At 45.9% G+C, this 15340-nt stretch overlaps 1 protein-coding gene across 2 annotated transcripts in view; it reads right to left on the reverse strand.

Annotated features, from left to right (window-relative positions):
• The window catches only part of TLCD4 (TLC domain containing 4), a 288746-nt gene that overhangs the window by 118396 nt on the left and 155010 nt on the right, over positions 1–15340 (reverse strand). For both annotated transcript variants that reach the window (XM_086957321.1, XM_086957314.1), the window contains exon 6: positions 11207–11280. In XM_086957321.1, coding sequence (XP_086813447.1) covers positions 11207–11280 — 74 coding nt within the window. The remainder of the gene's footprint in view (positions 1–11206; positions 11281–15340) is intronic.

A 15340-nucleotide genomic window follows, 5' to 3' on the forward strand; every position in this document is an offset into this window, starting at 1 on the left:
AGACACAGAACACGCCGAAAGAGCCCGGTGAGTGGTGGAGGGGGTGGGAGGGAGTGTACGCTCGTGTGTCTCTGTGTATTCGAGTGTGTCTGTGCGTGTGTCTGTCTGTGTGCGCGTGGGTCTGTTTAAGGGGGTGTGCGTGTGTGTATGCAGTGTGTGAGTGTCTGTGTATGTGTGTGGCTGTGTATGTGCGCATGCGTGAGTGTGGCTGTGTGAGTGTTTGCGCACGGGAATATGAGGCACGAGAGGGGCACGGCGCCGTGCATGCCCACGAGGTGAAATCTGCGCTCGTGCCCCTCTCGTGTCTACATTCCCAAATACGGGCAACAATAGGTCTCGCGCAGACTCTGTCTGCTCGACCTAAAAAAGAAGGTGGTTACTTCCTAGAATAAATTTGACCCTGATGTCATCCAATGAATATTCTTTCATGGGGGTGCACCTTAGGTCGCAAGACTCTCACAAGCCACAAGCAAAATCGTAGAAGAATGATTCAAGTATTGAGGTGGTCTAAATGTATGATGCATATGTATGATTGTTTTTGCAAAACATATACAGGCAAGTTTACATGGAATGACTGTATTGAAGTAATTTCTACTTTGTGTAAAATGAAAAGTCTCACCAAAGGCCCATACGAGCCAGTCACACATCCCCTGTGTGCACTCCAAAAGGTCAAAACTTTCGTCATTCACTCTTGTGGCCTACCCGCAAGGGGATGCTTTGCTGTGGTAGCTAAACTTAATACAAACAAGTCCTTTTAATTATACAGTGACTACATATGTTTTCCCAAAAAACATAAATAATAGATTATCACAATACATTATGTGGGGGGGGGGGGGAGGGGGGGCGTGGTTACGTGCCACAGCGTGATGGCTGCGTTTTGATGTAGCTCCAAGCCCTCCGGCTTAAACCCCTTCCATCCGCAATAAATATCCGGGTTCCGAAGTTGGGACTGGCTGCCAGAAGTGACTGGGACCCAGCAGACCTGCTTTTTGATCCTGCCGAATGCTGCCTTGCAGAGCGCTGTCTGCCACGGCCTGGGGCCTTCCTGCAGCTGCAGGCCGCGTCCTGAGGTGATTGCTGGTGCCGCTGTGACCGCGCGGGAGTGCGGGCACACGGAAAATCATCGCCGCGGCTGGCGACCTGGTCCGCAAGATCCCAGACGGAGTGCGGAGACAGCGGGGGCTGTCTCTCCCCTTCCTGGAAGTCGGAGGTGCCTATATTTAGTGAAGTGAGTCCAGTTGCCCGGGGGGAAGGATTAACGCAACTCGGGCCCTACACCTCCATAATTGCCCCCCCCACCCCGGGGCAGATGACGCGGTGCAGAGAAGGCAGTGGATCCTGGGGTGCCAAGCACTTATGATGCCTGAAGTGATGTGATATGACCCTGAAGGACCTGGGAGGGGGTTATGATCAGGAACTGCGGGCCTCTTGGCTTTCTGGGGGATACACTTGCCGCCTGAGTGGGGCCCTGTCCCCACCTGATCGTGGCAAGTCCTCCATTCATAGATTTGGGGGGAGCCTGGTGGTTGAGAGAGATACTGTGCTGCCTGAATCTCCCAGAATCAGTCGTAATGGTGAGCGGCAAGGTTCCTCAAACATCGCAACAAAGTAAACTGGATAAATATACCTGTCCCAGGGGAACGCCCCTCCCGGGAGGAAACTGCTGGGTGCAGGGAGGGGGGTGTTGCATTGGGGGTTGGTGGTAAGGGGTGGTTCGTTGTTTTGTTATCGGCTTCACTGATGAATATGGCTTTGGGTTATGGAATTCCAGCTACTCACAATCATGGTTACGCACTGGGACAAAAGTTTTACCTTAATCAGTTGGAATGTTAGGGAGCTGGGGGACAAGGTAAAACGCACTATTGTCCTGCAATATATAAGGCGGCACTCCACAGATGTAGTCTTCCTCCAGGAGACGCACCTCATTGGAAATACGTGCAAGGTTTTAAATAGGTGGGGTACAGGTTCCTTGCGCATTTTGGCTTTACCTCTGGGTCTAGGGGAGTGGGAATCATGGCTAAACACTCCTTTCCCTTTTCGGTTCAGTCCACACACACTGACTATCGTGGGAGTTATGTCGCAACCACAGGACAATGGGAGGGAAGGGCATTGACATTGGTATCGGTGTATGTCCCACCTGGGCTGCAGAGTCCGACTTTTGCAGATCTGGGGGCTCAGCTTCTTTCCCTAATGAAAGGCTTACTGCTGGTGGGAGGTACTTTAACGCTGTGGCATCTGGTATGCTGCACCGACAACCCCCCCGTGCGATGGGCCCTTCAGGTAATTGGCTTCCCAACTTCCTGGAGGCATTCGGCCTTTGAGACTCTTGGCGGACATTCCACCCCGGGGACTCACAATACACCTTTTTCTCTGGCGCTCATCGTAGCTTCTCCCGGATTGCTTACCTTCTCCTGCCCGCCTCTCAACTTACACACATCACTGAAATTCGCCACCTTGCACGTGACATATCTGACCACTCTCCGGTGTGGGCCCGGCTGGTTCTAGGAGACCAAAGAATTTACATGGTGGCGCCCATCAACCCTAGTTCTTGCAACACCTGAGTGTTCGCAAGGACCTGTTGAAGGCGATTAACTTTTATTTCCAAGGGAACCCTGGCTCCGTTGACTCCCCCAGACCCTTTGGGAAGCGTTCAAATCGGTGATTAGAGGGGCAGCCCTCTCTCTTATAGCGGGAGTCAGGAAGGAAAACTCCTAAGAGCTAGACGAGATTGAACAGGAGATCATCCAATTAGAGGCTGATACTGGGAAGAGAGATACCCCGGAAACAATTCACCTCTTGCAACTGAAAACAGATGAGTATAAAGCCATTGTTACAGAACGGGCCAAAACCTGGGAAAAGGAGAGAGATGGTAGAGTCCATGAATGGGGCGACAAAGCAGGCAAACTAATCGCCGGGTTGGACAAGAAGGAAAGGGTCAGTCGCCTGGTGCCCGAACTGAAGGCTGACTTAGGTGCAAGGTTAACAGATCCTGTCCACATTGCCGAGGAGTTCGCTGCACACTACAGAACCGCTTATCGGTCGCTGTCGTCCCTCTTGGAATCGAACTCTGCTGACCTCCTTCAAGACATCCAGCTCCCAATACTCTCTGAGGAAGACAGGAGTTTTTTAGATAGTGACATCACCAACGACGAAATTGCGAAGGCACTCAGGCAGCTTCGACCGGGAAAGGCGTTGGGCCCCAACAGGTTACCCATTGAGCTCTATAAACTGCGCCCTGACAAGCTTGCCCCGTACCTGGGGGTTATGTAGGAGGAGAGTAGGAGAAAGGGAGAGTTACCGCCTGACCAACGACTAACGTCGATAGTGGTCATTCCAAAGGAGGGGAAGCCTAAAGATAGATGTGTTTCTTATCGGCCCATCTCCCTGCTAAATGCAGACCCGAAAATCCTCTCCATGCTCTTGGCCACCCGCCTCTCGCATCAGATTAATGCCTTGGTACACCCGGACCAGTCGGGCTTTATACCCCACCGTATTAAGGTCCTGAACTTGCGGCGAGTGCATGGAGTGATACGGCGGGCTGACACTATCAGAGAAGACACAGTGACCTTATCCTTAGATGCCTCTATGGCTTTTGACACTATTGAGTGGCCCTATCTCTTTGCTGTCCTTCTCAAATTGGGGTTTGGGGCCTAAATTTATATCATGGATCAGACTCCTTTATTCCGCCCCGCTAGCACAGGTGATCGTAAATAACAAACGTTCCGCCCCCTTTACTCTTGGTCGAGGTACCAGACAGGGGTGCCCACTGTCACCACTGCTATTCGCCCTATCCTTGGACCCCCTCGCTGCCTGGATCCGGCGTGACTCTGCCATAAGAGGACTGCGGTGGTCGGCGGAATGGGACGATCGCATCTCGCTTTATGCGGATGACATCCTTCTGTACCTGACCTCCCCAAGGAAATCGCTCATATGTGTCTTAGACATCTTCACATCCTTCGGTAGGTTTTCAGGTTATTCTATCAACTGGAATAAATCCCTGCTCTACAAACTGAGTGGCGAAGCTCCGGCTCTCCCACATGGCTGTCCAATACAGGTTGTAAAAGATGGGTTTCGATACTTCGAGATCTTTGTCACAGCAGACCCCAAGCTCCGTCATGAAAAGAATCTGCTCCCGCCCCAACAGCGCCTGCGTCGAGACGTAGCCAGCTGGAAAGCGCTCCCTCTCTCGCTGCTGGGTCGAGCCGTTCTTTTTAAAATGATGTCCATACCCCGCTTCCTGTACGCCTTACAAAACTATCCTGTTCCTGCTCCGGCGAGGTACTTCAAAGACATTGAAGTTACTGAGGCAGTTGTTATGGTAGGGGAGACCGAGAATAGCGCTTCATAAACTAGTCCTTAACTGGTATGATGGTGGTATTAGCCTCCCAGATGTTAAAAAGTACTATTGGGAGGCCCACCTTGCCGCCATTAACCAGGGCACATATCGCACCCCGGGAGATCCGGGCTATGCCATGGAGAAGTGGCTGCCGCCGAGCGGAACATACAGCAGAGCTCTCTATGCACATCCCAAGAAGCTCCCCTTAACCGGCCCCGCCATGCATTCGGCCTGGGTGTTGATCTAAGAGGGGGGTTCAACCCGGGGAATCCACATGGGACCTGGGTACTATACGGTGTAGGAAAGAAGGGTCCCAGTAGAGCTGCTATACATTTTGCTTGCATTTATTATAGAAAATTCAAAAAGAATGGCATACAGTGTCAATTAATCACAATGCATGATCCATATTATTTGGTCAAATAAAAGTGCCCCAAGAAAGGAAAGGGAAGGGGGGATAGCGTGATGATGTGCAGGAAACAGGACAGTGAGGGAATAAAGTTCGTGACAAACTTATATATTGCAATATTAATTTTGAATGCAATACAATTTAAGGCTTCAGATCCCTGAGCCAGAGAAGTTGGGGGATTATAACATATCCCAAAAGTTAAGGACTATTTCTGTTGACACTGACACTATTTCTGTTTCCTTTCTTGGGGCACTTTTATTTGACCAAATAATATGGATCATGCATTGTGATTAATTGACACTGTATGCCATTCTTTTTGAATTTTCTATAATAAATGCAAGCAAAATGTATAGCAGCTCTACTGGGACCCTTCTTCGGCCTGGGTGTGGCATTCGGTAAATAAGAGTTTGGGTTGGGACCGTAAACTGACGCTAGCTACCCCACTGTTTGACTCAGAGAAACTTGGTAACTTATATTCCTCCAAGGGGTTTGATAAATGGTACCTTATTGGTATCTCTAGAATTGGTGATCCCTGGGTGAAGGGTGATGTGCTTAGCTTTGGCCAGCTACAAAAACAGTACGAGCTCGCGGGTACTGTATACTTCCGCTATCTGCAGGTCCGGCATGCCCTCATCACGACCTTTGAGACAGGCTCCCCCCTTCCTGAATCATCCCCACTAGTACAAATTATTAGATGGGCTGCTCCCGCAGAGAGCCATCTCGCTCACATACAAAAACTTGTCAACAACACACCTGACCCCCTAGTTGCATTCCGTGTGTCTTGGGAGAGGGATGGCTTGCGGCTTGACGATGAGGAGTGGAGGTAGGCATTGGACTGCCCTCGAGAGGTGGCAATTTCCGCTTGTCTTCGACTGGTGCAATTAAAAATACTCCCTAGAACATACATCACCAGGCCTCAGTTGTTCCGCAGGAGACAGGGAGAGTGCAGAGAGCAGAAGATAATGTGGGCAGGTCGTCACCCTCTTGCATATTCTCTGGGAGTGTGAGCAGATACAAAGATATTGGAGGGAGATACACATAGTCATGAGGGACGTCCTTCACAAAAATATCCACCCGGAAGCTAAGAGATGTTTGCCAAACGAGTGGGAACCCACTGACTTGACAGGGGCGGAGATATTGTGGGTCCCCCTGGGAGCCGGTGTCGCTAAAAGAGATATCGCTCAGCTCTGGGGAGGGACCTCGGCCCCTACTCTTGTAAGGTGGAAGACCAATCTTGATTGGTGCATGTTTAGGGAAAAATCAGTTTACGTGGCAAGAGGCTGCCTCCAAAAGTGGGCCCGCGTGTGGACCAAATGGAATGCATATAGGGGAGATATTTGTGTTCCACCAGCGACTACAGTGAGGATGAGCCTGTGTCCCCTTAACCACTTTCTGCATCCAAACGCTATACAACTGTCATTGATTACGAATCCCAATGAAATGCCATGTTAACTAATGTTTTGTGTATTTTTATGTGAAATGACGATTGTTTTGTTTCTATTGTTAAAATTAATAAACAGATAATTAAAAAAAAGATACATTATAAACAAAATATTACTAATTTAGTTGATCTACAATGCCGCAAGCATCCCGTGAGACACACGCAAGAAGACTGCAAGAGTTTAGACACACCCATAAAACACATTTGATTGGTTAAAATCAATGTTATGAGGGTTTCAGTTCGGTCTTCATACGTAAAGTTATGCTCCTTTATACTCTTCCAACCGCCCGTCTTCGACTCAACAGCTAAATCTCCGATCCTATCCCTATCATGCGCGGCACGCTGCACGGCTGCCTGTTGTCGCCAATGCTCTTCGCCATCGCAAATGCTCATCTGCGCCAACATCAAACCCGGAGGGGCATCAGCTTTGCGTCTCGCGCTCTTATGGTTTATATGTTTGCCGATGATGTTACTTTTACGTCCGTCACCCACAGGAGAATCTTAGCCCTCTAGTCCATGAGGTGATACGCTTTGGTGGATACTCCGTCATCCAGGTGAGCTGGAACAAGTCTGTGCTGTTTCCTCTCACCGATGCTACATTGCCCTTTGACCTGAATTTTTCTTTTTTATGAGCTACTGAGTCCCCAGATACCTTGGGATCTGGTTGAGTAGGGACCTTGACGAGCTATGAAGAGCCAACTTTGGACGTGCGGTGGATTGGTTGGAATCTAAAATCCGCCTCTGGAGTTAGCCAGTCGCATAGCCATTGTCAAGATAGTGGTGCTCCCGAAGTTTCTATATTTATTCCTCAATATTCCCATCCTCCTCACGCTCACTTTTTTTGCAAACTCCGCTCCCTTGTGATTAATCTAATTTGGGCTGGCAGACAACCCAGAATTGCATATAATGTCTTAACTGTTCGGATGTCACGCAGTGGTCTCGGCGCCCCTGACCATAAACTTTTACCCCCAGCGGCCAGGCTAGCTTTCTTCACTTCTGGCTTCACCCCACTCTGTTCCAGCCCCATGTTGCGGTCAAGACTGACCTGGCCACCCCGTGGCCACTTGCCACCACCCTGTTTGCTCCGGCGCGTCGCCCGCGTGCTGAGGTCGACATAGTCGAGACCTTTCACTGGGCCTGGGATGGTCGCCAGAAATTTTCGGGTTCAGACACGCTCTCCGCAGCTGCGATGCCCATGGCTCACCGACCAGCTTTTCCTCCTCTCCAATCTTCAGGGATGGCGAAACACGCGCTCTTCTTGGGCTCTCCTCCGTGTCTGACCTCTATCCTGAGAACACGTTCTATACACTTGCTCCGGACTCTGGCCCTTTGGACACTTTGCTGTATTATCAGTTCCGGGCGGTCTACAGGAGGCTCCACTCCTCCTTTCCCCAATCTCCCCCCTCGATGGCCACTCTAAATTTTCTTTATACACCCCCTTCCCCTCAGAAAGTGGTCTTCAAAATGTACGCCTCCACACTGGCAGCTGCCCCCATCTACACTGACAGGGCGCGCGTGGTGTGGGAGATGGACCTAGGCATTGGTAAGTCCCAGGCCAACTGGCTGTACTGCAGTACACAGATCAAACGCATCTCCCCCAACTACCGCCCGCGCCTTATCCACTTTAAGTACTTACACAGGCTCTATCGGCCCCCTGTACAATTACACAAGATGGGACTCATTGCTAACAACAGGTGCCTGCGCTGCTCTGCACCCGCAGCCGACTTTTCCCACCTCACATGGCTTTGCCCCAAGGTTTTTGCTTTCTGGCGTGACGTATGCGCTATCATCTCTGAGATCACCTTCTTCCCGTTCCAACGTGACCCTCTGTATTGCCTTTTAGGCTTCGTCAAATTTTGTCCAAATGCCTCCCGCAAACTCTTCACTATGCTTTTGGTTCTTGCGATTCGCAGGATTTCTATGTGCTGGGGTCGCCGGTCTGCGCCGAAGGTGGCCCATTGGCTTGATGACACCTCCTGATGCCAAAACCTCTTGTCCAAATTCTGTGACCTTATGCCTGCTAGATCCCGCCCATTGGATATTTGGGGTCAGCTAATCTCCTACCTCCTAAGTCACAATTCCCAGCACCCTGCGACCTCTCCAGTGCTCCCTGCCGGTGAAGGTCAATGAGTCCCCTCCTCTCTGCTCCCTTTCCTTTCCTGTATCTCAGTGTCCCGCCCTCTCTGTCACACATGGTGCAGTGCATGTCAATTTCTCAGCATAGGTATTGGTGACTCCTCAACCTATTATAATGTCTTTGATTATGGTGTACGTATATGCTATCTTTGGAACTTTTCTGTTGGATCGCAGTGCATAATAGTTTGCTATGGTGGAACTCTGTAATTCCGTTGGGTCTCAATTTTAATAAAGGTTTTTGAAATTAAAAAAAATGAATCTTCATGTTCAACCAGGAGCTAGAAGGTGGCCAAGTAGTTTTTTTCCCTTTTGTGGGGTTTTCTCTGAACTGGAAGTCTCTATAGTTTCTTAAGATGACACCTAACACCTTTCCTGTATACTATTCTGTGCAGGATGGTGCACTGGCTACTGGTAGGACCCGCCCTTTCCTCAGGCAACCAAGAAGGGAACTCAACAGACCGTTTCAGTGTCCAATTGTTGACGATCCTGAGTCATTGTAAAATATGTACTCTGCCTCCGCACTATTGCAAAATAGAATACACAAACCTGGAAAACCTACGATTGTAGCAGTTTTGCAAACATATTTTTGGAAAGCTTTGTGAATTCCTACAAGGAACCCTGCTGGTGCAGATATATGGTTTACTGTGTGTACTAGGCCCATATTGATGTATGATGCAAACAAAGGGGGTGGCAATTCACAAAAATAAACATCAACCACACTGGAAAACAAAAACAAAACAAAAAATATGAATGTTATGATTTTTACGCAAAGTACCCTTTTGATTAATATTAATGTTATGATTTTAACACAAAGTACCCTCTTCTCCTTTCCTCATTTGAGAAAGGTTTTTAGCTTCACTCATAGCTACTACTGGGACCAATCATTATCTTTTCTATCTATCTCCTGGAGGACATTGTTGAACATGTCATCTTTGTCAGATTCTAACGAGCAAGTACAGCAGAGCCTACCAAACCCAACAAGGCATTCCTTGCTTGGCAAATTTTCGATATTCTTGCTGGAGCCAAAAAGGTGTCTGCAAAAGTTAGCACCCGCAAGCTGTGCCATAAAGAATTATTAAGAGGCACAAAAACACATTACAGCTTTGACACTAATGGTATGCGGCGCCATATGAAGGCAGTGCATTCAGCACAGTTACCTCATGCCAAAATGCAAAAAAGTGAAACGGTGGTATTGACTTCTAGTGGAACAACTTTTGCACAAGCAGGCAATCAAGTACCTCCACAAGTACAAGCTTGGGAGTCAGACTGTAATCCTGCCTACGTAAACAAAGGGCTGTACTGCCGCCTGTGCAGCACTATTATGTTTGCCTCTAAACTAAGCTGCGCTGCATGAGAGAAACTGGTGTAGGATCTTTTGCCTCTAAGTTGAGAGCTACTGCGTTTTAAGAAGTTCTATTTTTTAGATTTCTCCCCATAAAACCAAAAACAACAAAAACATTACAAAACAATTCTACAAAACAAAAAAGGCTCCTTTTTAGAGCTATCCTACATGCGCAATATCTGACTTTTATGTTACAACTCTCTTCTCCAATTTTATGTAAAAAATAACACCTGCAGGAGAGTGAGTACCCAAACGGCCCCCTCCTGCATATATTTGTCCAACACCTGCAAGAGTCTTGCAAGCTCATACATCTCATCTCTAGTAACTGGCTAAGCATAGTACAAAGTACAGTGTGGGAATCGGCTGGCCTCTCTGCAGAGACCTTTTCCCAGTATGACAGACATGCACCGTAGAGAGTTGGGAGGGAATACACGCCTAGCTTAGACCTCTCCCCTGAGAAATAGGTGAGCCTAGTAGGGTGTGGAGAGGGACGGACGTCTCCGCTGAGACCTCTCCCTAGGGTGACAGCTGTGCATACTAGAGTGTGGAGAGGGTCGGACCTCTCTACTGAGACTCCACTCCATAGCTGATGGGTGTGCGTAATAGGTTGTGGTGAGTAACTGCCCTTTCCCCTGACACTCCTCCCAAGAATAACAGGCATGTGTAGTAGGGTGCGGCAAGGGACTCAACTCTCCAGTGACACCTTTCCCCCAGGTGACAAATCTGCATAATATGGTGTGAGAACAGACTGACTTCTCCGCTGAGATCCCCCTCCCAGGGTTGCAGTCAAGTGTAGTAGGGTGCTACTGGCCTCTTTACTGAGACCGGTCAGTGGACATGTGTAGTAGGGTATGGGGGAGAGACTGGCTTCTCCACTAATACCCCAGCCCACACTGAAGGTTGTACATAGTAGTATATGAGAGGAGACTGCCCTCTCCACTGACACCCCTCCCCAGGATAATGGGCATGCATGACTTAACATCTCCACTAACACCCCTCCCTAAGTGGCAAGGGTACACAGTAGGGTGTGGGAATAGACTGGCCTCCTCATTGAGACCTCTCCCCTGGGAAACGGATGTCCGTAGTAGGGTGTGGGGAGAAACTGGCATCTCTGCTGAAATATCTCCCTTAGGTGACGGGTGTGCGTAGTAGGGTGTGGGGAGCTACTGGCCTCTCCCCTGAGACCCCTTCCCAGGGGGATGTCATGCAGAATAGCATAGGGCGGGAGGAACTGACCTCACCACTAGGCAGCACAGTGGTCCACTGAGATCAGACCCCTCATTCACCTGGAGCTCACAATAGTTCTGTGCGATTACACTCTACTACAAACCGCTCTAATTCTCCTTCCGCTATAGGAGGTCAATGAGATAGTCCACCTAAAATGAGTAGGATAAGCAATCACCCACTGACTGTGAAAAAAAATGCTCTTTGTTCCAGTAGATCAATATGGGTTTATAAAAATGCTTCAAATATTCAGATGCATTTAAATACATTAAACAAAAATAAATTTAGGAATATCTTACACTTCCTTAGGTATCCACCTACCGTTGGTTTACAAAAGGTGTGGAGAACTCTGCCAGGAGGCGGAAATTCCCAAAATATGGCAACATCCCTTCTCCCTGAAAAGAAAAGTGCACAACAAGGCATGATTTGGATGAGTTGAGAATAGTCATTAGCATTCCATCTAGGGATACAGCACCATGTCTACTTCAGGCACACTACACTTTATTGACATAGGGACCCACAAACTCTCAGCTCTTGTTATAAAAGAAAACAACATAAAGTTGTTGAGTTGTAGGATTGGGTGATATGGTAATTTCAGATGCAATGTTTGAACACACCTTGCATTTTGCTTTGGCTGCAGATTAATTTACGTAATGGGAAACCATTCCTTTGGGCTAAAATGTCTGCAAAAACAAATCAGACATTGCACATGATCTTCCAGAAAAACAATTTTCTATTGAGACACCTTCCAATAAAGGTGGCTTTTTGCTGAGATTTCTTTCCACACGGTTATTTTGCAAGCTTTATGAACTTTGCAAATCTTTCAAAGCTTTGAAAGATCTTCATGAAGCTTCCAGTGGAAGAACTCTTAGTAAAACCACAAGCGAAGGCATGATTAACATGTGGCTATTTTCCCTCCAGATAATACGTTTGAGCATTGTAAGTGGAAAGTTAACAACTTACGATGATGCATATAAATCAAATTTATGTTATGTGTGTCAGCATTTTACACACATTTGCAGTTCAATTTACTTGTACTTCTACATACTTGTAAATCCACTTTCTAACTGGGAACATATTCAAGATGTGGTAGAACATTCCATTACATTAAATATATTCAGGCTGCACACAAGTAATACAGAAATTTATCAAATCTATAAAAATGGCATTCTCTCTACTTGAGGGTGGTAACAATGTTAACCTTCGAAAACATACACATTTCTGCTTTGTGCATTAAACTGCTCTAATTTGTATTGGATTGCAAACCTGCCCCACGCAGGTTTTGAGTTATACTTTCAAGGATGAAAGAACTTAGTGTTGTTGTTTTTTTAAATGTCATTGTTATAAATACTCTGACAATGCTGAAAGCAATTTGCTATATTAGTTTTCAATTAGATATTGGAAATTGCAGGTCGGCAAAATCAGAGCCCAGACTGGAGGAGTTGTGGTTCCCTGTTCTCTTCCATAATCTTCTCTTGTTAAACATTGAACTAATTTAGCATTAGCTTTAGTAGGAAAACGGTTTTACAGTACACAAATTACATTGAAGGTGAAGAAAAGCAAGAAGAAGTAATCAAGATTCTTGAATTAGTTGTTCAAAACGTCAACAGAAAAACAAGGTCACAACAAAACACTTCATAAGAAGCAATAATACAATCACTTATATAAAAATCAGTGCAGTTTGGGAGAAAATAGCAAAATGAATAAAACGTCTTACCTGGCGAGTGCATTTGCAAGAGAACAACTCTCAATCATACTTACATCTCTTCTGGTGCATTAAGGTCTATGAAATAATCATTTAACACAACATACCACAAGGCCAGTTCAATTTGCTTGTACTTCTACATACTGGTAAGTCCGCATTCTAACTGAGAAATTATAATTGCCCAGCATAAACCAACAGCATCAACAAGAGACAAGACAGGAGTTATAGTGGTTCAACTGAATCATTACATTGACTTTGTTTTGCTTTTAGGAGAGATGTTTTGAAAATCAGTCCATAAAAGTTTAGAACATACGTGTATACAAATGATTTAAGAAAAGAAGATTTTGTACATGGCATCTTACAACATTACATGATAGGGTATGTTGTCTACGTGGATATGCAAATTAGCAAATTCCTGAAGTTAAAGAGTTGCAGGGACATCTGAATAATTTACTTAAACTCACATTTCAATAATCCGCCCAAGTCCCATTCCTTGTATGTGCTAGATGTTGATTGATATAGATTTTTGCTGCAACCTAGTGAAATGTGTTACAGTTGCAGATGTGCCTCTCGATATATTTTTACAGTGACTGTCACTTGTTCTATACACAAAGCATGTAGATTTGTTTGCTGCAAAACAATGTGAAGAATATTTGATGGCAGACAGTAGTTCTAGAGAAGACACTTACTGGACAGTTGTACATATGTGCAATTTACTATTTTATTCATATTTTACGTGTTGTCTCGTGTAGTAAGTCTAAATTATGTATGATATAAAATAACAGGACTCTGGTTATGTACAACACACTTACACACGTAATTTGCACTTCTATTTTGCTGAAAACAGGGGCATCATCGTCAAGAGTAAAATACACAATAGTGAGTGCAATTAGTTTTGCAAAGAATTGCCAAATATTTCTGCAATTAAACAGGACTGTCTCCTGAAGTAAGTTTAACCTACAAATATTCGTGACCCAGAACCTTAAATGTTTTACTTTATGAAAGATATTCTTATGTCAAGTGACAGGCGTGTGAAGATAAAATCTGGTTGATACTGAAGAATAATGTATCACTAACAGAGAAGGAAATGAAAATGAAAGGGTTGGTGGGGGATGCTCCAGCTGTGAAAAGTTTAGTGAACACTGACACACTCACAAAAGGTTTTCTCTGAGGTTTCCCACCCCCGAAGCACATCGAAAAATATACTCCTGCAAATGAATGCACAGCTGGACTTCCAGGGTAGGGGAGACAATGTAACACCTCCAAATTGTACAGGGGAGATAGGGAAGGAGTTGGTGCTTAAGGAAAAATATGTTTCACATGGAGAAAGCTAGGCTTAACAGAATAAAGTTTTAGTTTTTACAAACATACTGTAAACCTGGTCCAGGAACTGGTTAAGATTAGAGTGTGGATGTAAAGTTTATATTTGGAAATGTACATGTCATACAGTTGTGAGCGCAATCCACTGGAATTCTGTTAATTTACAAAAAAGCAAACCTAGACCAAACATAGATGTAAGTCTCCCCAACTGGAGTTACTTCCTAAAGGAATTACCATAATTAGCCTCCTTAACATGGACTCTTTAGACCATGCCCTGGTAAATCTTTATTCACACACTTTCCTTACTAACTTCCTTTAGCCTCTAGATTCACATTAACCTTTTTTAAGGGCCTTGTTGTGAGTGCTGCAGTAAAATCACATCAATAACTCCAAACCAGGAAATACAGAAAATAACCGTAGGTACTGGTGTTTATGGTCCAATTCCAGAGTGTCTTTCCCTAGTTCTAGCCCTATTTCCCTTCACATATTAAATGTGTGTAGAGGGTAACAGTCAGGAATGTGGTAGTCCTGCACGTTTTGTGATTTTGATTTGACCTGTAACTCTAGTAACCAGCCAAACTGTGAGTACCTACCAACTTGTAATGGGGGACTTATTAATCGCCTGTACTCAGAGTACTCTTCTTCTCACCTCTTGATATGTGTCCCTTGGTGCCATAGCCTTACTTTCCGGTAATAATTCAAAAGTCACCTCCCGCCAAATATGTTAGAGAATGAGGTGTCAGATCAGATAGGTGATCATTCACAATCGTACTCAGAAGATAAACTTACTTTAAGGTTTCCACTGATTGAGCACAGGCCCGGACTGGCCATAGTGGCACCGGGCAATCCCCCGGTACGCCGCAAGGGTGGGTTTTTTGAGCCCCTGGGGGCCGATTTTGTTACAGGGCCTCCAACCCCCCCAAGTGGGGAGGTGGGGGTGGGTGGGGGGGGGGGGGGTGGAGCGGCGGCCGAGCACTTTGCCAGGGCCGGGTTTGGTTCCCTGTCCGGCCCGATTGAGCAATAATAACACCCATGAAGTCTTACAGCAGCAGTTCCTTTGGATGAACAGAGGAAGGTTTATTGTGTGGCACCGTTTAACAGCCCATTAAACAAGCATTTGCAATACAATAGGTCTCGCATTAGGAAAGTTTGAGCTATTGGTTTTGTAAATGACAATTTTTTTATTTGTGTTGGTTTTGAAAATAGGGAATTTAATAGCTTTGTGATTTACAATGTCAATAGTTTTAACCTTTGCAAATGTGACACCTATAGTATTTGTATGCAATGTGTTGTATTTATGTGACTTAGATGTATTGATATTACAAATAGCAATAGCTTTAATTTTTTAAAAGAATTAATACTTTAACTAAAAGTTATTGTAATTTATAATGACAATAGCTTAAACTTTGGTAAATAAATTTTGTGAAGAT

This window comes from Lissotriton vulgaris, chromosome 1_1, assembly GCF_964263255.1.
Source record: "Lissotriton vulgaris chromosome 1_1, aLisVul1.2, whole genome shotgun sequence".
NCBI classification, from domain to species: domain Eukaryota; kingdom Metazoa; phylum Chordata; class Amphibia; order Caudata; family Salamandridae; genus Lissotriton; species Lissotriton vulgaris.